The sequence below is a fragment of the Anser brachyrhynchus genome, assembly GCF_964034855.1.
Source record: "Anser brachyrhynchus genome assembly, chromosome: 2".
Classification (NCBI taxonomy): domain Eukaryota; kingdom Metazoa; phylum Chordata; class Aves; order Anseriformes; family Anatidae; genus Anser; species Anser brachyrhynchus.
This window is the reverse complement of record NC_137695.1, coordinates 53,817,340-53,842,783: the sequence shown is the minus strand read 5'-3', so window position 1 is coordinate 53,842,783 and position 25,444 is coordinate 53,817,340. Positions and strand designations below refer to the sequence as shown.

At 40.7% G+C, this 25,444-nt stretch overlaps 1 protein-coding gene across 21 annotated transcripts in view; it reads right to left on the bottom strand.

The window, feature by feature from the left end:
* The window catches only part of LOC308188779 (uncharacterized protein), a 293,230-nt gene that overhangs the window by 89,699 nt on the left and 178,087 nt on the right, over positions 1–25,444 (bottom strand). For 12 of the 21 annotated variants that reach the window (XR_013945738.1, XR_013945739.1, XR_013945740.1 and 9 more), the window contains 4 exons: positions 7,494–7,592; positions 5,729–5,823; positions 4,735–4,811; positions 1,279–1,456 (listed from right to left, as the gene is read on the bottom strand). Coding sequence is in view for 2 of the 21 variants with exons in the window: in XM_080578191.1 (XP_080434317.1) it covers positions 1,279–1,456; positions 5,729–5,855; positions 7,494–7,496 (308 nt within the window). In the remaining 19 variants the exon portion in view is untranslated. Of the gene's footprint in view, positions 1–1,278; positions 1,457–4,734; positions 4,812–5,728; positions 5,856–7,493; positions 7,593–25,444 lie in introns of all 21 variants that reach the window. The other 9 variants (XR_013945745.1, XR_013945746.1, XR_013945747.1 and 6 more) reach the window with 5 other exon arrangements.

The following is a 25,444-nucleotide window of genomic DNA, read 5'->3' as shown; positions in this document are numbered from 1 at the left end:
AAGAGAGCAGCAGGGCAGCGAGATCACAACTTCCTATTACTCAGGAGCAGAGCACAGCCAGTGCCCTTGCTCTAACACAGATGCAAGCTAATACAAACGGCAGCTCTCAGTGCCTTCTGTCCCACTCCCTAATAAAAAATAAAAAATGAACACTTTGAAACACCCTTCAGCCCCTGCTTTCAGCTGCTGGCACATGTCTCCATATGGAATAGAGAAGAGGACAGGGAAGGAGTGATCAGACAACACATCAGCTGAGCTCACAGGGAGGAGCGCTGCAAATGCCTGCTCAAGTCACGCTGCTTGCATCCTAAGGTTATACTGGACTACAGCGTGTGCCAGAGCTCAATGTCAGGTTTATTAGGTTCAGTTTTCTTACCTTCCAGTTGAAAAATAAAAAAGGAAAAAAGGAAAGGAGGGTTTGTCTTGTTTTTTTGACCAAGTGCAGGAAAGAAGTTTTATACCTTAAGGAAAATTCTCACGAGTGGGAGTGACTGTGAAAATTGTATGCCTGAATCATACTGTTAATTCCCCAAGTCCCACATCATGTGGGGTTTGAATAATGTTTTCAGCTAGGGAACTTTTTATATTATTATTTATATTTAAAAAAAAAAAATGTGGTCTAGAGCTCCTCCCTTTTTAAATCACAGTAGGACCCAAAAAGACCAGTTTTGTTTTTAAACAGTTAGCAAATTGCCCTTAAACTGGTCAATTCCAGTAATCATCATCAAACTAATAACAGGCACTCTGTTGGTTTCCCCTTTGCCAGACCAAAAATGACCATTCAGCTAGATTCTTCTCCAAAATGTTTATTTCAGCTAAACTAAGTACAGTTGGGTTGCAGACACATTGCTCTTGAAGTTGGAAATCTCTGGAAAAGTTGTACACCTCTTGACATAATATTTCAGCATCCCCCTCTCTATATATGTAGAGACACCACTAGACATATTACAGGTCTTAGGAAATGTATCTTGAATAAATCCAAAAGCATTTCCTCCCTTTCTTGTTAGAAGCAGAAGCAAAATAATGAATTTTATCAGATGCTGCCTGTCAATTATGGCATACTTGTGATACAGGAGCATCTGCTGATTATAGGAACTAATAAATCAACATAGAAGTTCCTTTTATATTTATTTTAGCTAGATATAAAGTTTAACCTCTCTAAAAAGCATAAAATCCTATCAAAATCACTAGAAAATTTCCAGATGTTTTTAAGTCAAAACACTGTAGTTAAACTTGGAAATGCCAACTTGTGGCCAGGAGGTTATCCAGTGTACTTACAGAACAGAGAGCCTGATGTGCAGAGGCAGCATGACGTCTCTTCTGCCCGATCCTTTCAAAGCACCCATCACCAGGACACTGAGGATGTTGCTGAGGGCAAGGACTATACAGCAATATTTGCCTTGAAAGCTGGCAAAGAGTGATCCATCTGCATCTTGTAGCAAAGTGAAGACATTACCTAGAAGAAGTTTGAACAATAATCACTTAGAACCAGTAGAAACCACATATTTCATACCACTATAGCCACACGTCTCACCCTAGTCCTTCCAGATCCAGAGAAGAGAAGAGAACCATGCTTAACACCTCAGTAGCATCCCAATCGGTATAAAACAACATTTTTCTCAGAGACTGGAAAGGACACTGATACCAAGGTTGGCGGCAGGAGGATAACATGGAGTTCACAAATGTAAAATAACTTTCATAACTTGTGAAATAATTTGTCTGAGTGAGTCTACTGGAACAAGAATGTTAACTAAGGAGCAGATGAAAACAAGTTTTCTGCCCATGGTCACTCAGCATGAGACAGTGGAAGGAAATGATGATGAATCGCATCAACATGGGATGGAACAAAATCTGAAGGAGTACCAGCAACAAAGCCAACGAGATAAAAGCCAGGGTAAGCTACTGATGAATTCTGGTGAAGTCATAACCAAAGGGAATATATCTTTAATTCCCTTAACACAGAAGCATAACACATTCCTTGAATTATATTGTTTTATGTTAGCTTTAAAAAGTAGTAGAAGGCTAAACATTTTCATTTGTTACCAACCCTAATCTAAAAACAGAGAACATGCAATAGGACAAATAAGTCAATATTGTAGCTGTTGCTGCATATATTTAACTGCATTTACGTAAGCACGTGTGTACCTGTGCACATAGCGTATAAACCAGTTCATTATATTTACACACAAACTGTGTAAGGTTTGTTTCAGGCCTGAACAAGGTCTTGTGCTTCTAAAATAAATTTTCTGTTATACTAGTTCATATAATAAAAGACTTTTCCTCTTTGATCCTTATAGTGTTACATGCTACTTACACACTAATGGTATTTACACACATATAACACACACTTCCCCGCCCCCCCCCCCCCCCCCCCCTTCTTCCCCTCATTATTCTGTTTTCTCTGACCTATATCAGTGGACTGAAAACAGTTACACACTACCAACTGACACAAACCATGTACCTACACTTAAAAAAATATTGAGTAAAGTGTTCAAAGTAACCCTTCTATAATACACATGGCTTCCAAAGCTTCACTATATATGTGTATATATATATATTAGCCTAAAACCAAAATGGCATTATTTATGTTTTGTACATAAGCAAAGGATAAAACCTTCACATTGCAATTTTTTACAGCCCCATAATTTACACCCTGGTGTCATAAAACAGCAATAAAATATTTTAGAGATAGCCATAAAACCATGATCCAAGTTCAGTCTCTTCAAAAGCTCTGTTTCAATTGTGCTGTAAGGTTCTGAACAGGATTATTTATATCTGATCCGTGGCAAAGTTCACATGTGGTCCAAACTTTTCCAGAGTTTGCATGTTTTCTAATGCAGTCTCCTAGCTCAGGCTCACCCCTGTCTGGGAGGGGCTGGAAATGGAACATTTTCATCAAAAGCAGCTTGCACGATTGAACCCCAAATGCTTCACCTGAAATGTATGGAAGTTTGGGGCAAGTGAAAGGAAGACAAGTTTCTCAATGAACTTCATTTGAATTTCTAGTAGGATGTGGATTTGGGGGGCCAGACTTGTAGCAGAGCTTGCCCCAGCCCTCTGGAATTCATTGCTTCCAGAACCTGCACCTCTCAGCTTTCAAGCATTGCACCAACAAAAGCACAACATCTCTGAAATAAATGTGGTAAGGCATGAGGCTTAGAGCCTTACCCCCAAAACATACGCAGAGAAGCTAGAGCGGGAACTGGAGACAGTCCCTGATCTGTGACTCCTGCCTTGCCTTACCACAAATGGTGTTTAAGAATTATTTGGGTCTTGAGTTTACAAGTCTCTGAAGTCAGCTGGAGCTTTGTACTATATTAGTACAAATGGGGAATATTAGAAGATCAGATATTGCAGAAGATGAAATAACGAACTATGACTGTTTAGTATACTGTTACAGAAAATGCCAAGTTTAGACCTCGTAGTAAGATGGGTAGACCCACTCTCACAAGCAACACAGTGGTTATATGTACATATCAATCACAGTCAGTCAGAGAATAGCTTTGAGTCTGCTTTTAACAATCTGGACTGGAGCAAAGATGTTTTTCTAATAAATATTCTAATACTTTATCAGTAGGATATTACAATAAGTGTGTAACTGGGCATTATACATTAGAAAATAAGCGTAGGGAAATTGGTATACATTGTTAAATAAAATACTGTGGTGAAAACTTGGATTTTGGTTCTCCTAAAACTCATTTCTTGACCACAGGCAGCAAGCCATAAAATACCACCTTGAAATGTGAGAAATGTTACAGTCAGGACATGTCTAACAACTCAATTAGTTATGGCTTCTTTCTCCCTCTACTTAGAATTTATTCATTTTACCAATTTATTTATTTATTTATATTTTAAAAACTCAGTTTCCTGAAAACCAGGGTTATGTCATTTTATTTATTTATTTAAGGTTACTGAAATGTAAACAGTTTTTGACTAGACAAGCCTCAGTAATGACTGGAAAATGTATTTTAAAAGGCTTTCCGGAATATTTCACAGTAATACGGTTTGAGTTTGTTTTTCAGTTGTAGGTTATACTCAGCTTGGAAAGCAGCAAAGTCAGTATTTCAGGATATTCAAGATTCCTGGAAACCTCTAAGAACTGTAACATGTCAGGCCCTGATTTGGGAACGCACTTACCTGTCTATCCTCAAGCACAAGACTTCACATCTTTATTACAGAAAACTTTAATCAAGTACCTAACTTTGAACATGTATTGAAGCGCTCTGCCGAATCAGGAAGGAATCTGGACCTTTTTAAATAGCAACGTTGTTAATTGACTGCAAAGACGTTACACCCTGCAGCGAGGCTCAGCAGGAGCCATGCCTGCTGGCAAGCAGCTCTGGCAGCAGGCACCAGCCAGCCGGTCGCCGGCGGCACGGCGCATGGACCATGGCGTCATGCCGGGGGAACCCCTGGGCAGGATGCTGCTTGCTCTGGACATACTAGTCGGTGTGTACCTGGCCACTGCCTACACTAAATGTTTAAAAACTCCCCGTTCTTGAGCTATCTGTAAAGTAGCACTGAAGCAATCTACAGAAGTGGTGAGTTTTACGGCGGAAAAATATACAAGGCAATAAAATGTCTTTTACAGCTGGTTAAGAACTGAAAGAAAGCAGAGGCATTTGATAACTGCAAAGGGGTTACCAGTGAGGATATTCTAACACAGAGACTATTTGCATAATAAAAGCAGATTAAAAGAAATCAGACATCATGATTGTTTTCTTAATGTTTCACCTTTTGGAGTCACGTGGAATTGCAGCCTTGGACTTTCTGCAGAAACCAATACTGGGGACTTGTGCTTTGGGCACTAACTGAGAAAAGAAAGGTATTAAAAAAAGTGGAATCCTGTTTGAGGGCAAGTAAGTAAATAACTGGTCGAAGCCACATCCTTAGTGAAAAAGAAATGGTACAATAAGGAAACAAATCTCCAAAACAGTCACTATACTGTCTTCAGCAACACGACTTTGAAATATGTGAAGGACATAAAGAGTGTCAGCTCTTCTGTCACCACAATATTTGGATTCCTACTCACATATTTAAACAAATTTGGGGAGACTGAATTTAAACCAAGCCTGATTACTTGTGGTTTTCTTAGCCCACAACCAGCTTCCCAGACTTTCAGTTTACAAAAGTCACTGGAACATTAATAATTCTTCTCCCCTGAACCACAGATACTCCTTTACCATTTCACTAGTCTTCCTGTAAACATATTTTTGCTTCAACACAAAGCAGTTGCAGCCTACACATCTAATCAGCATGACCACAGTACTTTAAACCTGTTTTTATTCAAAACTATAGTGTCCAAACTGTTCCTATATGCAACTACCGCAAGTATTTACCCACAGGAGCTTCTTTGCCTTTGTAAGTTGCAGTAGGGAGGCCTGCATTTTTCACACATCCCTTTCTACTTAGTAATAAATAGCTTACATCTAGAAGTCTAACCTTCAAAGACACCAAATACCTAAAGCTTAGAAACAATGGACACAAACGAGGCATGATGGAAGTAGCTCATTCTGGCATGACAGTGTTTACATAGTGTCCCTATTTAAACATGATCCCAATAATTAACATGCTCCTCTTCTTCCTCTGCCCAGGATAATCCAAATCAGGGGTACTGTGTCTGATTCCAGCATGTTTAAAAGCATGTGCTGTTTTTTAAGTTTGTGGGTTTTTGGACTACTGAGAAGCTCTTCCCAACTTGATGCTTCCCCTTTATTTCTCTGCTCACCTAGTTCCTTACAAGTTGTTTTTCCCCTCACTGGGACTCTAGTGGGTTTTGTGCACAAGGCTGCAGACACGTGCTGATTCAGACATAGAGAATATCTGGGGGTGGAGAGAGTATCACAAAGAGACGACTGTAGAAATGTCAGTATTTAAAGCAAGTCTTCTTTCCCTTTCCCTTTTCCCTTTCCCTTTGCCCCTTCCCTTTACCCTTTGCCCTTTTCCCCTCACTCTTTTCTGCTTTCCTTTCCCTTTTCCTTTCCCCTTTTCCCTTTCCCTTCCCCTTTCTCTTTTCTTTCCCTATCCCTTTCCCTATCCTGTTCCCTTTTCCCTTTCCCCTCACCCTTCTCCTTTCTTTTCCTTTCCCCTTTCCTTTCTCCTTCTATGGTGGACCCTGTAAAACAAGTGTCCCCTTTTCCCCTCACCCAGGCTATTCCTGTGCTGCTCTCACTCTTGACATTACTGCAAGTCTCATGACTTGAAGACGTAGTTCCCAAAGAGAAATGCTCAAGTGAGAATGTCATGACCAGTTCACCACAAATACTGCCATTATTCATAGTTAGGCTGAATTATTCCTGCCCACCATGGATCACATCATTATGCAAAGGCATGACCTAAGACTTTGGGGAAAGACTGGCAAAAGGTCTCTTTAAGAAGCGTGCCAAATTTCACCAATTCATTTCACAAACAAAGCACATGCATGAAGGTAATCTTTATGCATTCCAAGTATTTTCATTCTAAAAAGAGTCCAGGTATTTATTTCTGAGCTTCTGTGCACACATTTCCCTGACTCACAATTTCAAAAAGGAGGGGACCAGATCTTATAAAAACAACATCAAAACGCAGATTCAGCTCTGTTTTTCCATAGCTTCATTCACCACTGTGGTCACTGCTCTTGGCAGTGACATTTTAAAAGTTGCAAGGAAAAAAAAAAAAAGAAAAAAACAGGGTTGACTTTCAGATTTTTTTCCTTTTGAACTTGAATGTTGTCATCTTCATGCCTAGAATGCATATTTAAATCTTTATCAGCTCATTTCTTTTTTGATAGGACATGTACAGGGAAGTAAACCTATAATTCAGAAAAAAATGTACATTAACAAAACACATGAAGAAGTGAAGACTTCTAAATTAGGGAGGATACTTGTCAGAGAAAAAAGGACAGCAAGCCATGTTCAGTGTGTCATCACATGAAGACATGGTTAGCAGTGATACACGTACGTGACAAGCCACGTGCAGCTGGGAGCTGGACCTACAGGGTACCGCAGCATGGTGACCTCATGGCAATGATCTCACCCTGCAGCCCGGATCACGAGCTGGGGGGATAATTGTGGTTGGCTTTGGCACATGCACTCTATCAAGAACTGTGCGGGACTGTCATCACACTAATGCTGCCATCTGAATCAGCAGGGGGCAAGCAGAGGAGGTAAAAGGGTGCAACAAGGTAGGAAGAGGCCATGCTTAAAGTATTTTGACATGACGGCAGGCTGCCCATAGGCTCCACAGATTGCTTGGAAGGCAGGATAAGAAATAAACATGGAGCAAGGATTTTGCTAATACATCCATCTTCCCAGCCAGATAGTCTGGTTTGATTCAGCCACCTCAGGAAAAAGACAGCCAGAGCTACAGAGAGGGAGAAGTACCTTTGAAGCTGCACTGATTTAGTACATTAACCATGGTCTACGTCATACTCAGATTTCTTGACCTTTAGCCATGCTTACCTTTTGCCAGTTAAACTCAGCAATATTCACAACAAAGAAACAGGTCCTCCTTACCATGCCTGTAGATGTTATTTTCCCTCCTCCATCTGAAGGTAGTATTCAGGGGCCAGGGGCTCTCCTGGCTGTGCTGCATCTCAGTACATGCGGAGAGCCCTGGGGGCAGGGAGAAAGGTAAGGAGGAGAGGGTCAGAGTAACCTGGGCACACAAAAATGAACAATTGTGCACACCGTGAAGACAGCCTACTTACACAGTTTGCCTGGAAATTAATGTTTTAGGGTAGCAAAAGGCCACACTGTTATGACATTGCTGAAGGGCAACTCACAGGTCTAATAAATAAGGGACTTAGGGAGAGAGAGAAGAAGATGCTTATGCCAAAGGAAAGTTAAAATGCACTTTGGAAAAAGAAAAAGAAAAAAAAAAAAAAAACAAAAAACACTTCTCTCTCCTTCCATCCTATTTTCCTTCTGCCCTCCTATTCTGCTGCACAGAAAAAGTCTCTCACACATGGTAATCCTGCTATGTAAGATCCCTAGGAGGAAGGGAAGGACATGAATAGGGGAATTCCATTTACACCAAAGCTTGGATCTTGTTTTGCATCCTTTCTCTGTAGCTTGCTTGTTTTTTTTTTTGTTTTTTCTTTTTGTTTGTTTGTTTTTGTTTGTTTGTTTGTTTTTCCCCCTAAGGCTTTTATTTTTTTTTAATTAATTTAAATGTTGAAGGAGAAGCTACAGAAACCATGTCCAGGTTTAACTCCAGCATCAACAGTCTTCTCCCCCACTCTTTGTGCCCTGCTCCACCAGTGCACCCTCTGGAGCTCACCCAGAGCTCCTCCAAAGTGCCCTTCTGAGCCCCAGAGCGAGGGGATAAGAAAGGACCCCAGCACCTCCCACCACTGTAGAAGCAATTGCATGCTTCCACTGTTTTTCTGAGATCAAAAAAGCAACATATATCAAACTACAGCAAACCAGTAATATCTGGGGGTTGGGCAAAATAGTTGGATCGTACTATTGCCACACTTTATTGGCCACTCACGCTCCCTGGGCAATTCAGCTCCTCCTCCCTTCCCCTGCAAGCTGCCATCCCTCTTCTCACTGCCTCCATCTTAGCAGTGCCTGCAAAATGCAAGAGGGCAGCGCAGGGCAGATGCCGGCGTGACCTCTGCGTGTTCGCAGGCAGGCCTGGAGCGTGAGGGTTTGGTTCATGCTGGTTTCCATGGCAATGCAGCCACACAGCAAAGGCAAGCCTCACAGGGTTTTTCCACAGAGGTGCACAAAGCAACAGAGCTAAGCTCAGGACATATGGCTAAACCTGAGGCACACAAGGAGTTATCACCACCACAGCAAAGCATTTCCCTCAACGTTTTCCCACGACCATCTCTTTTTTTCCCCTGTAGTAATGCCTTTTCTAAGCAAGTACTGGAGAGCACCATTTCAAAAAGCTCACGCATACGTGTATGTGTAGAATATAGTTGCACATACATGTAGACAAGAGAGACCACACAATCTATACACGTTCAAACTGCATTTCTGGTGACCCCTCTTTACCCTCTTATGTCTGAGAGACTTTCTTAAGGGCTTTCCTTAGAACCACAAAGCCAGAGCTTTAATTCCTGACCTATTTCCAAAGCTCAACGAAAGCCAACACAGATGTACATTTACCACAGAAACATCCTGTGATTTTGTAAAGCAATTTAAAAAAGAAATTTGAACTTGCAAGGCTAAGCACTCCAAAAGCTCTCAAAACTAAAAAAAAAAAAAAAAAAAAAAAAAAAAAAAGTCATTAGCAGAGAAAGAAAAGTCAGTTATCATTTGGTTTAGTGTTTTCCTTTTTAAAAGAATGTTATTTTCATTAGATGAAAGTGCTTAATGGCTTGAACAGAAATCCAAGTGTTTCAAACTTCCAGCATGGGTGCAGCAAGGTGCCAGGTCACACAAGGGCAGAAAACCCATGTTACACAGGACAGCCCTGTGCACTGCCATCTTCCTGTGTCTCTCTCCTGCTGTGAGCTGTGTTCCTCAAACGGGTGGGAAGGCACGACCACTCTCAGCATGACCTTCTAAATTAAGAGCTTGCAGTGTTTTTTGAAAAAGCTTGAAATCCTGCATGCCACACTGCAAGTTGCCATTCTCATTTTTGGTAGGGCCATTGCCCACTCCCCCGGGATCATGCAAAGACCTGGTACAACATTTGCTTGACTCATGCAACATTTTACCAGTCTTGCCAATATTATACTGTAGAGCTGAGTACCTTATTCAACCCTGCAAGTACCAAACACACAGGAGAGTGCTAAAAAGCACTGAGAAGTATAAAAACCTTCCACAAATGTCAGATATCAAAGACTAATGTTGCCTGACAAGCCATAATTGACACAATGACAACCAAGTATCGCGTATGATATGATCTTTTTTTTTAAGTATAGCAACATTTCCAGCTACACATGGTTACTTTAAACATTTCACTTTAAATGCAAGGAAATGAACTTTAAAATTGGCAGTTTAGTATCATGAAGCATTTGCAACAGCTGTATTGTCTTTTTCTCCTATCACTCCTAATCAGCACCCATAATTTGCACTTAATTCAGATTATCAATGTATCGCTACTATAAAGGAGACAAAAGCATATTTTGGTTGTAAAGGAAAAATTAAAAATACTGCTCAAAAGCTAGCAAGTAAAATATGAGCACACAAAATACAATAATCAGTAAGTTTTCTCACCTTGTGTGAGAGAAAGTGGACATGAATGTATGGAAAGTTTCCCCAAACCTTTCTCTCTTCATTTCACTTACTGTATGGAAGAGCATGCCAAATCCCAAAGTAACATTCCCACTTTGGGGGGAAAAAAGTAAACCACATGCTTTCCATTAATAGCACTCTCTTCCTTTAAATAAACCTTGTGCACTCAGACTGTGAATATGTTACAGTTTAAATATTTTGCTAACCTTTTGTTATATTCTCAGGACAGCAAAAAGCAGCCCTGACAGACATCTGCCCCCAGACAAGTTATACATGGGTGTGGCAGAAAGGTGGGTTTTCACCTGTTCAAAAAAAGGGGTGCCTTGTTAGGAACACAGCCCAATTCCTCCAAGGTCGTCTGCCATGGCTCGGCTCAGAGCTCCTGCTCTCTGGCCACAGCGAGGGAACTCCCTGCCAACACTGCATGCACAACAATGCTGGCTTGCCCCTGCACAGGGGAAAGAAGAATAGCATCAAAAGAAACACTCTTACTGCGTTTTAAATGAGAAACCTCTATCTAAGGAGAGAGGAGGCTTCTTTGGACAGATTACACTATTAATTAATTAAGGCACATACCAGAAGCAATTCAAGTGCAAAGACATGACTGCACTGACATGACAGGCTAGCCCAGAGCCTCTCACCAGAAACACCACATCTGGTTACATCTGGAAAAAAAGGGGCATCATGAAAGGCCATGCTCAATCTCTTATGGGAAAAGCAGACCTCTTCCCCTTGTCAAGCTTTGTTGTCTCGCTGTACCCGAAGTCACAGGATGGATCAGAAACCAAGGGACAAGAAAATACCCTCGCCATCTGTAGCCAGTGAATTCATCAGGACATCAAGGGGGAAAAACTGATTGCCCTCCAAAATAACAGGCCAGGAGCAGCGCTGAGGCAAGCACCCAGCCAGTAGTCTTGTGGCCAGGGCACGGGGATGCAAGGGAGGGTGCCAGCGGTTATCAGCTTCAGTTGTTTGTGAGGGGGGATCTCTATGAACAGAACCAGCCAAGGGTATTTTATATGCAGAATGAGAGGAAATAAGAAAGAAACCCCCCCAAAGGGACAAAACTCCACAAGAAAAATAATCAGCAGTCATCCTCTAACTCTGCCCCCCCAGAAGTGAGTGGATTAGCACTTAACACATAGGGACTGGACACACTGTAGCTCATACATTACATATAGTTTGCCCAGTGAGTTTTTTTTTTTTTTAATATTATGTTTTTTTTAAGTCAACAACACACCAGACTCGCTTTTAAAACCTTGGCAAGGGGAGATTAAAACTACAAGGGCAACTGCACTGAGCCTTTCCATTCAATATGTGTATCCTGGTTGTAAAGAGCAGGCTGCATACAGTGTAAAGAAGCAGAAGCAGAGATAATCAGATCAGCCACCAAAAAAAAAAAAAAAGGTGGAAATTGCTATCTACTGCTAGCGTCAGCATCACAGTCACAGCTATCAACAATATCCAAACTTAAAAACCATGTTACTTAAAACAATTCTCTCAACTCTTAATTTGGAGGAGGGCTCAGTCATGTTAAACATGGATCATATTTTATTTTTAGTATTTTCCTCCCCTGAAATGGCTATAAAATACTGAAAGAAAAAAAAAAAAAGTAGAGTCCAAAGGTGATTATAATGTATAAAGAAATGTAGCTTGAAAGTTACACAACAACAACAATTCTGCAAATACTGCTGGCAAATTATCATTTACCAGCTGGCTATCTTAGCATGAATTTTTGGAGTTTGGGGGAAGAAAACTGGCAATAAGCTGAGCAGTGTCTCTGATGGCAGTTTTGCCTTTAGACATCTACAAATGTACAAAAAGGCTTTTATCATAGATTTATCTGCAAACATGTATAACTATTACAATAACTAGATTGGCCTAAGGGTGGTAGAAATAAGCACTCAAAATGGTGAGGTAACTGTTAAAAGTCAGAGTGCAGAAACAAACCAGCACTGCACACACACACTGGCCTCTCCCCAGCCTGTCTCAAATCTCTGAAATTCAGCAGCCTGCCTGTGCTCCAACCAAATTTGTCCTTGCAAGCTTCTCAGAACAATGTTCACTTTGCTCTAGCAACGTTTCTTGTAGGGTCACAGATAATGTCACTCCTCTCTACCTTATTCAGAAATACCCTCCAAAAAAAGGGCAGAAGGAAATTTAAAACATCACCTAATAAAGCAGCTATTTGGAGACTAGGAACACGTTGACTTTGCTAGAGCAGGCTGTGAGCTGAGCTCGTTCCTTCATTTCCAGCCAGAGATCCATACCATACACATGTGGCTGCAGAAATCTTGCCAAAAGGAAAAAGCATTCCCAGGTTCCTCTTTCAGAGGCTCCAGTTGCCCCCCATGAAATGACCCAAGTCCTCCTTTAAAGAAAAAAATAATCGGTGTCTCAGTGTGCTCTTGATCCATGCTGCTAAGGCAGACTCAACCATCAACCCAGAAGGGCATGCTGCAAGTCAAATTCTTCATACACTTTAATTACAGTTTACACAAAATGAAAGTCGGGTTAATAAGCTTAGTTCATAAAAATTTAATAAGAAGTGGCATTTTTGTACGGAAGATCAGGGGGACTTAACCTTCAGAGAGATGATCAGAAAGCTATGTTGCATGCAGAAGTCACCTCTAGCCCTCAGCTGGGAAAAAGAAGGAGCAAAAGGGGCAGGGGATGAAGAAAGGAACAAGGGATTTTATTTAATAAAAAAACTTTTTGAAAACAAGCGTTTCTCATTAAGCAGAGCTCTGTAGCAGAGCTGCAGATCTGAAAGGTTTTCTCCTATGTGTTGTTTCAAGACCATTAAACGCACACAACACCGCAGACGCAGGAAGCGGCAGAAAACCATTCTGAGCAGCAGAGCTGGAAAGGCAGACAATAGCTGCCACCTCCAGATAGTGAGAAAATGCGCTTTCCCGAGGGGTCCGCGGCCACCCATACGGAATGCGGGTAAGTGAGAACACGCTCGGCCCTGGCCGAGGCGAGACCCGCTGCCGCAGCTGCTGGCTGGAAGCACTGGGTGGCCCGCTCGCTTCAGCCGCCCTCGGTGCTTTCAGATGGAAAACATGAGCGCGGCGACCCGGGCGGTGTTCCGAGCGCACGGGCCCAAAACGGAGGGGGGCGGCGAGGCTGTCCCCTGCCAAATACTGAGTCACAAGGCAGGGAATCCCACGTCGAGCCCGTGGGCTGGGCTGCGCACCAGGGGAACGCCACCCCATACCTCCCAGTAGCACCGCCAAAATTACCCCAGTGCATCGTGCCCTTTAGCTGGTCCTTCCTTACATCACATTTTGGCTGTGTTGCACACAACACCAGTGTTTCCAGTTAAGCAGAGAGTAGGAGAAAGGGACAGCGCTGCTCCACGGCTTGCTCTTGCTCACCCTATTTTCATAGCCCCATGCCTGGGGTTGCACCTCACAGTTCCCCACCTGTCCCGTGGAGGTGGCTGTGGTTCCAGTTCTTGTGTGCTAAATTTACTTCCAAACACATGGTCGGGAGTATTAATAAATGATTCAGTCTATGATTAAAAAGGGATTTTTATTATTATTTTTCAAACAGGGTGAGAGGGACAGCATAAAGTTACTTTCAAAGGAATATCATCTGCATGTTAGAGCCCTTCAGTTAAAAAAAAAATTAAAAAATAAAATAAAAAATAACCTACAAGGTTCTAATTTATTAATGAATAGCTGCTGTCTCTGTAATTTTGCTGTACTTATTCCATTACTGTCTGACACTTCCTATTGTCACTGCTTGAATTTTTAAACGCTTCCGCATGACTAGTGCTAATCTCCACATTTCATGGAGGGCTGGTAATAAAAGGAGAGAGATTCATGTGTGTATATGAACGATTATAGCTAAACGTGCTCTAAAGCACTTAGCTCAGTTTCTAGTATTTCTTCCTCCTAACTTCAAGCTTCTGAAAGGAAAACAAAAGTGCAAAGAAACATTTTTCCCCCATTATTTTGGTCCTGCGCTGCATTTATTCTTCATTGGGAAAGAGAAACAAAGTTCCTTCTCAAAACATAAAGACTGCCAGCACAGGGTACAAAGACGCAGGACGCCTGCGTGAAACAAATGTTGGCAGCAAACTAAGCTTTGTATCTTGATTTTCTTTCAGAAAATCTTGTAGAACCGGTACAACAAGCTATTGTGAGCAGCTGCTTTGAGGATATAACCTCAAAATAAACAATCTGATTTACACACAGGACTACATATGCTTAGACAGTCTTTTATTGTTTACTCACAAGTATTTTGACACCCTTTCACCCTGATTATCTCACATTTATTTTTTTTTCAACAGATAAGAGCAAAGACCTTATGCATTTGAAAGCACTGTTAAAGGACCTTTTTTAGTTCGTATTTTCTTAAAGTCTTACTATTCCACATCTTGAAAGTATTGCCAAAGGACTACTCTGTAGCATTATAGATTTCACTGTCCAAAAAGCCAAGCACACAGACTGCACACACAATCTTCACCAATCTTACTCCACAGCAGAAACATCTACCACACTTCCCCCATGCAAAACAAGGGTGCAGTAAGCAGGGATACCCATCCCACATGCCACTCACGTCAGGGTCTCACCAACTTCAAACCCAGCCCAGAGTGTTTGCTATGGCTAGTTCTGGAACACTCAAAGCTAATACAAGATGCACTTGTAGCTGCTGGAAGAAAAAATGGCCCTGCACATTTGGAGAGGGCAGAGGCTTGCATGAACAGCTCAGCCACCGCTTTCAGAAGCATGGTACAACACTTTGATGACCAAAACCAGTGAGCTGCAACAGCCTGTCAGGTCAATACTAGCACTAAATAATGCACATTCACTGCAGGGTGTTTATTTGCCATGTTTTACACTTTCTGTTGTGATTCTGCTTGTTGTTTTATGTTGTTTTACAGCACGATGCACTTCTTTACTAGGGCTCCCATGTTTGCACAGGTAGCTGCTGCATGCCTTCATGCCCTTCCCAATCTATACACCAGATCTCATTAAGCACCGGTGCAGGGGACCCTGTCCCACCACTGCTTTGCATCCCCTCTTTTACTTTGTTCCTTCTTCCAGATTGCACAGGATTCCTTTCTCCTCCCTACCACTACAGCCCTCAGTCCTGTCTCCACGCTGATCTCCCCTTTCCTCTGCTCCCCAGAACGTCTCTTGGGAGGGGTCCTTGCATCCTGACCTTAATCCTTCCTGCTTAAAACTGTTCATTTCATGCAAGCAAGAGCTGTTTTCCACCATGTCACTCCAACAGCAGTTTCTCCATGCTGTACATGCGCTGTGGACCTCTGCCTAGGGACAGAGAGGGTTTACAGCATGCCACCAGCACCCTGTGGCTTCACTGGTGGCAAGGACATATGGTGAAGGTTTCCCTGCAGCCCAGCAGCCAGTCACTTGCTTCCATAACTTTGGTACTGTAGACTGACAGCAGCCTTGCTGTCCTGGTAACAGCAGCACCTACCTCAGTGCTTGAGAAAAAATTTTTGCTCCCATGCAACTGGTTCCTTAGATGCCATGCCCTTGCACCCCTGGTTGTCACCATGAACCAAGTATTCTTCTTGTTGCAAACTGCACTTCTGTCTGAACTTGTCGCTTCTTCCATTGACAGCTAAAAACACAGTAGAACCAATACAGTTCATTGCACTGGGCATCAGCAAGCAGAGTGGGTATGTAGCCAGCTAAGCCAGACTCAGAGCTGGGTAACCACACGATATGAAAAGTCTGCGGTCAGTCATTTATAGCTAATTTTTATCTCATCAGCCATGGCCACTCACCAGAGGTTGCTCAATACCCAACACCTGAGAGAGAAGCCCTTGACCCCTTTAGGGATTTGCAAGTAGTTCTTGAACTTGGTTTATTGGGTGGGCAAATGTCTTGTTTTACCATGGACCCCCATACTCAGGTAAACTGTGCTCAGCTTATTTTGTTGTAGTTACGATTGCCTTTCTCTCTGTCTTAGCAGATAAAGAAGACCTCATTATAGTAGCTCTGTCTCTAAACAGAATGAAAATCCAGTAGCAAGCATCACTCCTAATAAGCCAAAGGCACACCAAGATCACTCACTGATGTTTGAGTGTGCTGGCAGACTTGGGTAGCACATCTGCTTCAAAGGGAATGGCTACGGCAGCTGGCTAAAAGACATTGCTTAGTTGTTTGTGCAATATTTTAAGAGCAACCCCAAGGTGAAAGCAGTTCATAAGGAATAAAATGGATAGGTTTTCTACGGGTTGCCCAGCTCTCCCCCCAGCCTCTCATCCAAACTACTTGTCCATCCACTTGGCATCTAGCCTTTATTTCCAGAAAGAATAAGCGGCTTTTCTAAACATTACTCATATAACTGCAAGTGCTGCACATAACCCAGAGCTGTCCAACTTTAGTGAAATGGGCATGTAGGCTGGCAATTTAACTGCAGCCCTAAAGCTATGTCTAGCTTGGATATGCACAACTATTTACATGGATTGTTATATAAAGAAATTCAAACCACCATGAGAGCTGTTTGTTCTTGTGATTTCCTTTCAACATTAATGAAAAGCCTGCAAGCAAACAATGTTCTCCTCACCTTGAAATGACAGGGAAAGTGAATATGCAAGCCAGGCTTTGAGGACTATACATAGCTTTCAAGGTTCAATCTGGACCTCCTAAAGCAATATTTTCTAAACTCACATGCCCTCAGATCTCATCTACTGAGCACTTTCAAATACAGGACAAGGTCTAAAATGTACTATTCCTCTCACTACAAAGAAAAAGTATACCTAAACCTCCAGGCAATACTTTGAAAATTTATTCCTTCATGACTTTATATTTAAATAATGACTTTTGTCCAATACTTACAACGATTGCATTTAAGACCTTTCCATTTTCTTTAGGTAACTAGATCACATTACCAGTGATATCTTTACTCTTCCCTAGGAATCCCTAGGTAAATTTTCAAGAAGGACAGAAAACCCTTCAAAATCATGAGGCAACATTATCTACTTGTTCTGGGCTGAAATGGAAAATCTTCTGATCACACTCCCTGTGCAGTTCCAACTAACAATGTGAATCAAATTTCTGAATGCAGGGATTGATCATAAAATGGTTTGCACTAGTACAACACCATAGAGTAATTTAAAACATTATCTTCTTACTTTCTATAACTCTCTCTCCTTCTATTCCTCTCCTCAAGGGAATAGCTACAGATAGTTTTTTTTTCCAGAAAAGATACCTAATTACCTACTAGAACATCAGATCAAGTAGGTATTTGCATGCTTTAATTTATGTCTACAAAGGTACTCTGGGGCACAAAATAAGAGCTAGACCAAAGCCAACTTTACAGTTTTTTGACAGCCAAATACACCAACCAACCTTATTGTCTATTTTGAATTTGAAATTTAGCTTCAATTCCCAATTTAAAAAAAATAAAACAAAATGGTGTAGGCATGACAGAACTCTGTCTTCATCAGGTTAAACATAATTTGAAACATACCCGCTCATTCAAGCCATGCAATGTACTAAGATGCAGGGTTCACAATGCTATCTGCCAATATCACAGCACAAGCACCCGGACAAGGAGCATGTGAATGTACAGGCCAGCAGGCACGCTAGGGAACTGCCCCATGCACACCTCTGGTGTAGAGGAATTCACTCACTGACAGACTACTTCACATTAACCACAAGTCAAAAGCATGTACTGAGGCAGTAGCCAATGCTATGAATGTACCACAAACCCAATGAACTCATCCCACAGTAATTTGTTTGTATTCCCACAGCCACATTTATGGGTGCCAGAGCTGGGCTGGCTTGTTACCTTCTGTTGTTTTAAAATTCATGTCCTTCCACCTGTTCATATTCGTCCTGTGGGACAAAAACATATTGCACAGCTGTAGGAAAACTTCGCCACATTTGCATTTTTACATTTTGTAAGTGCAGCAACACAGAATAATCCTACGTAACAAATACCACTGCAGCACAATCCACACTAGTGTCTGCTAGCAACCCCATCCTGACGCAAGGCTAGAATGAGCAACTGTAAAAGCACACCACGCTTGCTGTATGAGGTTGCTCCCTAAAGTTTAAGCCAACAATAAACCCGTAATATTGATAATTGGGATTACAATACAGACTCTGTGAAGTGTCATTTATACACCAGTACATCTCAGCAAAAGTTTGAGGATCTGTAATCCTTCAACTCTGTTTTAAGCTTGTAACACCTGAAGTCAAAGATTAGTACCTATTTTACACTCTTTTTTTCATTTGATTCAATCTATCTGAGTTCATAACATTGTATATTAGTCCATGTATAAGCAACAGCAAAATTCTTCTTAACCCAAAAGATAGCAGTAGTATAGCCTACAGCACAAGCTATTGTGCCAGAAGTTTAAAATTTGGTATTTGCCCTTCCTTTGTTCCTTCATGCACCTTTCCCATAATTCCTATTTACTTTCTATATTGCCTTCATTTCCTACTCCTTTTTTTTTTCATTCCACAGTATTTTATCTTTCTTTTTTTTTTTCCTATAAACTTGTGCTCTGTCTCCTTCACCTGTATCTGTTTCTCTTTTATAGTCCTGAGCAGTCAAGATGGAATTAAAACTTAGAGCTAACATTGTTCAAATGGGTTTTAGATGAAGTAAAACAAGTTTTCTAACACTAATAGCAACACAGACCAGAACTCACATACAATTAGGGAATTTTATCAAAGGCAGCGGGAAAAGCTGTCTTCCTTTGTGTAAAAGCCATCCTTAGGCTGGCTTATGCTTTTAAGTGATTATTGATACATTAAAAATACTACAATTTCAAAAAGATTTCATAAAATATAGCTGCTGTTAATCACGTGTCATTGTTTAACTATAAGGTAATTAACATCTTTCCTCCTCACTTCATTTTACTAGAAAAAGTAAGGTGTTACATCACCTTATACCAGTTTGCACTTGTATGCGATTTATGCTACAAGTTTATATTTCAATTTCCTAGTCTGCTGTCAAGAGCATTTCTTCCTTGGGATGTTAAAGCAAAATGCTAGATCTTCAGGGCATTATATGTGAAATACTACTATTATAAAAATGTTTAATATTTTCAAACAAGCCCAGGGGATTGAGCAAGCACAGATCTAAAATTTAAACCTAGAGGTCTGTCAAAGAAGGGTGATTTGCTGCATGAACAGCAAACTAAACCAAACAATAACCATGTCTGGATTCCCAGTATCCTGTGCATCCGAAATATAGAGAGAGGTAAAAATGTTCACTTCATCTGCAAATCTGGATACAAAAATATTTTATTTAGGTGGTCAAATATAGATTAAGATGGTTATTGGAAGATAAGCTCTTTTGAGTTTGTTCAGAAGTTTTATAGTACAGTAATTTGGGGAAAAAGCCTGGGAAAACTATGATTAAAAAAAAAAAAAAAGACTGTGCTCATGCAGATGCCAAATGTACTTCTTGGAGCCATGTAGAACTATCTGGTCAACTAAGATTTATGTTTTCATAATGAGATATTATTAGGCTGCTTAGTTTGATGCTTCAGAAGGTAGATCTGAGGTAGATCTTAGATCCAAATCTGTCCCATGTACACATACTTTTGATGCTTAAGTACGTATTGCTTTCATATCAAAGCTTACAGATTAATTTATCAGAGTGAACAGAATGCAAAATGATCATAGTCCAACTGCTTCTGTAGCAACAAAGCTACATTTGCAATAGATTTTCAGATATTTTATTATTGTTTATTTTTTCACTCAAAAAAAGAACAAAAACCTTTACCAAAACTTTACTTAAATGCATCTTGTCTACTTCCACTGAAATTCCTCTACACAGAAAGACTTAAAACACAGTTCAAAACTATTTTGCAGAGACACAAGGTTTTTTTTCCAACAGTATTTAATATTGAGCAACAAGCAAAAGCGGATAGAAATACTAGAAGTATAGAATGCTTTTAAGCTACAAGTAAATCACCTAGAACAGATATACCTCCAAACTCTGCTCTACAAGAGAGCCATTGCTGATTACTGCTGCTGTGCTATTTCCAAATGTTCCTCTACCAAAGGTAAGCAAAAATAAATAAATAAATAAATAAAAGTTCAAGATGGTGGCAAGCAGTGATTTGAAGCTTTGTATTTTCACACTTTTTCCTCTACTCACCTTGTTTTCATTCAAAGTCAATTTTTCCCTGAAGCAAACTGATTCTTGCCTAGAAAACGTATTGTATAAAGCTTTTTCCAAGAAGTGTATGTCAGTCCATGACCAAGAGCCAAAGCCGGAGTAGAAATAAAAGAAAGCATCTCAGTCCCAGCTCATGTCAGCACTCCTGAACCAAAGCCAAGGTTATGACGTGTCAGAAAATATACCTAATGTTCTTCTGATGTTTAAAAGAAATAGTTTGTGTCAAATGCACTGAAAACAAGTTATTTTTGCCATGTTACTACCTGTCTACATCATTGTCACATCATTGTGTCATTTTGATACATGAGAAGTGTAATAAGTTTAAATGAATAGTTCTGTTTCTTGCAGACAAGACAATGATTTTCTAAGAAAGAAATTATTCCAGGAAAGCTGCTTGGATGCTGGCTGCAATACTGCATTTCCCTATCTGCCCCTTCCACCCTGCCTCACCTGGGGAGGAAGGAGGGTGCAGGGGAAGGAAGAGAAGTTGTCTTTGAACAACTCGGTGAGGGTAGGGACAAAACTACCAACAACAGATAAATAATTATGAAATAAAGTAGATAAGAAAAACATCAAATCTAAAAATTATTGATGAGTATAAGTAGAGGGAAACATTAAGAACTCAGCAGCTAAAACCAACTGACATTAATTGATGGAGTTATGGTTACCAGGGCAACCACAGCTCTCCTAACTTTTGTTCTTTTCATTCATTTATTTTTGCACTGAATATTCTTTTATGTTTAGTATCTCCAAAAACTTTAACATCTTTGTAAGTTTAGGCATAGCACCTAGGAGAAGGCTTCTTTGGGAATCCTGTATGTGGACCCACAATAGTTCTCAAACTCTCATCACACACACTTTTATCTTCTCATGGTTTTAAAATGTTAAAATGTGTTAAAAGTTAACACTTCATTATCTTTCTTTCCAACATTCGTCACATACTTATAGCCACTTGAAAGTCCACTGTAACTTGCCTTCCCAAAAGTCACCCCATCCCAGGACCCAAGCCTCTGACAGAATGGCACACGCTTCCACCTGCATGATTACCCTTGAGATCAACCAGTAATGCAAAGCTTTCTCCACATGGACATCAAGAAAACCACTAGAGTTTGTACAGACCAAGCCTGGAAATAGGAACCAGGTCATCTGCATGACTGCATCATATATTACAGAAGGGTTATTCTGCTGACCTCTGTTCTCATACACAAAACATTACTGATAATACTCTTTTTAATACTTTTGGTTTGGGTTTTGCTTTTAGTTTTGGCCTGCTGCTTATTTAAATAATTTTTAGGCTTTCTTGGTCTTGCATTTACCAATGCTCATTTGTACTGTTTGGTAAGGAAGAGTTATTGCCTTAAATCTTGGAGGAGATCCAATCTTGAGAGCTATCTTAGGCTGAGAAATGAATTGAGTAGACAAGCAGAGCAACTGCTCTGATCCTTGGACGATTTACAAAATAAGCTGTGGAAATGCAGAAAAGTTTGTTACAGCTTCAATCAACAAAAGGAGGAGGAAGGGGAGGAGCGGGTGTGCAGTGGTTTCTTTCGTTAGGGTTTTTCAAAAGCAGCCTGGGGAAGACCCAGTTCAGGGAGCTGAAGCAGACGCATGCAGATGAGGAATGCTCAAGTGGAATGAAGTTATCCTAATCGTAAGGCTATGAAATATGCACTGCCTGGCTGGAAACAGAAACCAGAGCACTGTTGTTACTGATCTGAGTGCAAAGTAAAAAAACTAGGTAAAATTCTGAAAATTTCTTGAGAATTTCACATGGTGCAGTCACATGAAGAACTAATATTTGCTACAACTGATAGTTTTAAATCTTCTCATTTACATACATTGCTCCAGTATTAGTATCTTAGGGCTCTACTGATAATTACAGAAGTGGTTCAGATGTTTTTTTTATTGGCTGTTTTGAAAGATTTTAAGATTTGTTCCTATTGTACTTTTGTAGAGTCACGCTGCAGCCAGAGTTACGATATGAATATCATCAGAACTTCGTAGCCAAAACTGAATTAAAGACTTTGTACATGAGAGTGTATTAAATGAGAAGGTTTCTTTTAAAAAAGAAAGCGAAAAAATATTGACTACTCTTCTTCACAATCACAAACACACTTGCACCAGTGATTTGCAAGAGATGTATATTGTTTACCGATGTAACTGCCAGCTGCAGTAACAAACATATGACATTAAAGGACGTGATACAGGTATAGTTTCTTTGTATTAGCTGACGTTAAGGACAGATTCCCAAGATGAAGAAACTAACTTTAAAGATTTGCATTTCTGCACCAGAAGCAGTTTTAATTCTTGCCACTGTGATGCTAGATAAGTTCTAATCTTGTCATCAGTTATGAAGGATTCTTATGACAACCTTGATTTTATGAAATTGGGTTATCTTCCAGCCTGTGGACATATTCATATTGCATTCTGGGTTAATCCACGTGTATAGCTCACTTCTGTCAAAATGACAAAAGACAATTGATTTTGTTTCATGGTGTATTCTTATCAATGTTCTCCTATGCTCTTAGCCAGTCTTTGACTGATAGGATGTTAGAGGAAAGGTCCATTAATTGATTTGTAAATAATTACAGCTAAGTCTTCACTTTTGACTAGCTATCAATAAAGGCTTATCCTTTTTTCACTGGTGAATGCTTTCAAATCACCTTCAGCGTCCAACTTTGAGCCACAAAATTCATTAAAATCATTATGCGCTTTTAGAGTAGTACCTACTGGTGATGGCAGAGGTAAGAGTGTGTCAGCTTTTCTCTTATATCACTTCTGAGGATGTAGGGAAAAGCAAAATAAATATATAAATAAATAAAATGGGGGGGGGGGGGGGAGGTGGCCCTGGGGGGATGCAAATAAATTACTTCTTGAAGTGGGATTTAATTTTCAGACGTTGTAAAAAGTCATCAAGTGTACAGAGAAAAGACTATATGCATTACTTGGTATATCAGTCCTAAACATGCAAAGCCTAATAAGTTCATTACCTGTGTGCAACATATACAGCAGTCTATCTGCTCATGTTCTCAGTACTTTTTGAACCTGTTCACTAAGCTCAGACACAGTAGACATAGGACTAAGAGTCTCAGAGATAAGAAGTTCTTAGAGATTTTGTGATAATATGCAGCTGGATGCACGCAGGAGAGACCTATTTAGTGCCCTGATGGAGTAGAAGGCTGCAGAATGAGCTCATGCAGCATGAGACCCTTAAGAATTACACCTAAATGGGTGAAACAGAGACAGAGAAGGAGGCTGGTAGGTAGACATGCACACACGTGTGCACGGCATTTTAGATGTCCTCAGCTGAAGGAAAAAGGACTAGCCAGAAGTTACATGGCAATTAGCGTCTGTTCTTGGAAAAGCAAGATTTAATGATTCTGGATTTCAGGTTCACAGCTTCTCCTCAGCACCTCATCAAGAAGACAAAGCCCAGCACACATATTTGAGTCTTCAGAAGAAAGTGCTAACTCAAGTCTGAAAAGTAGCTATAATACCTAGGCAAGCATTTCATTGGTTGTTAATACAACAAAGCTGTAATGAAAACATACTGGAGTTGTCACACACTCAGAAAGCAAATACCATTAATCCAAGCCACTATGTTCTACTTTGAGAATGCACTTTAAAATGTACAGCACAAGGCAACTTAGATTTAATTTCTTGTATATAATAATACCAACAAACGAGGTGTAGAGTTATATCAGAGACCTGCCTTTTCAGTATAAAACAAGCAACCAGAAAACCTTCTTTATTGCTGTTTTCCAGTGATACCCACCAGCTTCACATTAACTAGCACATAAGCTTTCCACGTACTTCAACAGAAAAGAAAGGCACTCCTACAAAAACTATGCAACAGTTTATGACTTAAGTGCTGTTCCTACGTGATAAATATCTGCTCCATTTGTCAAATCATGCTTTATAACTGACAAACACCCATAAGTCTTTCAATTCTACTTGCCTTCACTACCAGCTTTCTAGGAAGAGCTTAAGCTGCAATGCGTCTAACTTAAAAGATCCATGTCAGCACACCAGTAGATCCATGCCCAGAACACAGAAATGGCAAAAGCTTGTGGGTTACAGTCTCTCTCTTGTGACATTTCCCATCAAATCCCCAGAGCTAGTGTATGTTGAGCACCCACATGTTGAGCCATTTAGTTACATTCCCTCTTGCTCATAAAGGCATGAGTCACAGTGACAGTCACAGCACATTTACCCAATGCCTTTTACATAGGAATTTGTTAAAAAAAAAAAAAAAAAAGAGGAAAATATCCCCCTCATTCTCAAAGCAGAAAGAGTTCAAAGATTACCAAACTCAATGATTTGGCAAGACCATCATTGGGGACAGCAAAATTATGGCTTAAACACTAGGAAGATTTCTCCAGGTTTTCCAAAAATAACCATGTCTCCTCATCCAGTCTGTCCCTGTTCAGCTGCAGTGGTACTATAGACACCATTCTGCTACCAAGGGAAAAGTCTGTACAAGACTGGGAGCAGGCCAAGTAAGCAGGACGGAGCCAGGTGAGAGACTGGCTGTGTGGCACAGTCCTCGCATGTTTGCCCCAACAGGCCTCACTGAGTTACCTTAGCATGGCTGCATTCACGCACTAAAGACTAGCAAGGCCAGAGGAAGAAGAGTCCAACAAGGTCATGAAGTGGCAGCGGCATGGTCACTCCCTGTCGGGACTTGGGAAGTTTCCCAGGATTTCTTGGGGAGCATAGTTTGTGAAGAGGATCTCTGCTACTGCAGCCACCCCATGGCTCTCTCTTCAGATTGCAAAAATCTTTTTGTTTGTTTCTTTCTTTCTTTTGAAAAGTAGCATCCAGAGGGGAAGAATATCTAGTCCTGAATTGGTTGTGCCCATCTCATGGTGTCCTTTAAGACTGCTTCCAGCCAGAACTCCGCCTCTACCAAAGGCTGGATCTGCTCCATTGAAGCTGGAGAGATGTGGGAATGGATCTATGTGTTACATAGCTTTATTCCAACTGAAACATAAAAAGTCTTTTCGTCAGCCCCATCTGCCATATCACACTTACACCCAAGGGAAGGTTTTCCAACAGAAACTTTGTCAGGGAACAGCGCTATCACCTCCTGCCCATGAAGCAGGTGACCTTGGCTGTCTTGTCCTAGGCTCAATCACAGCATG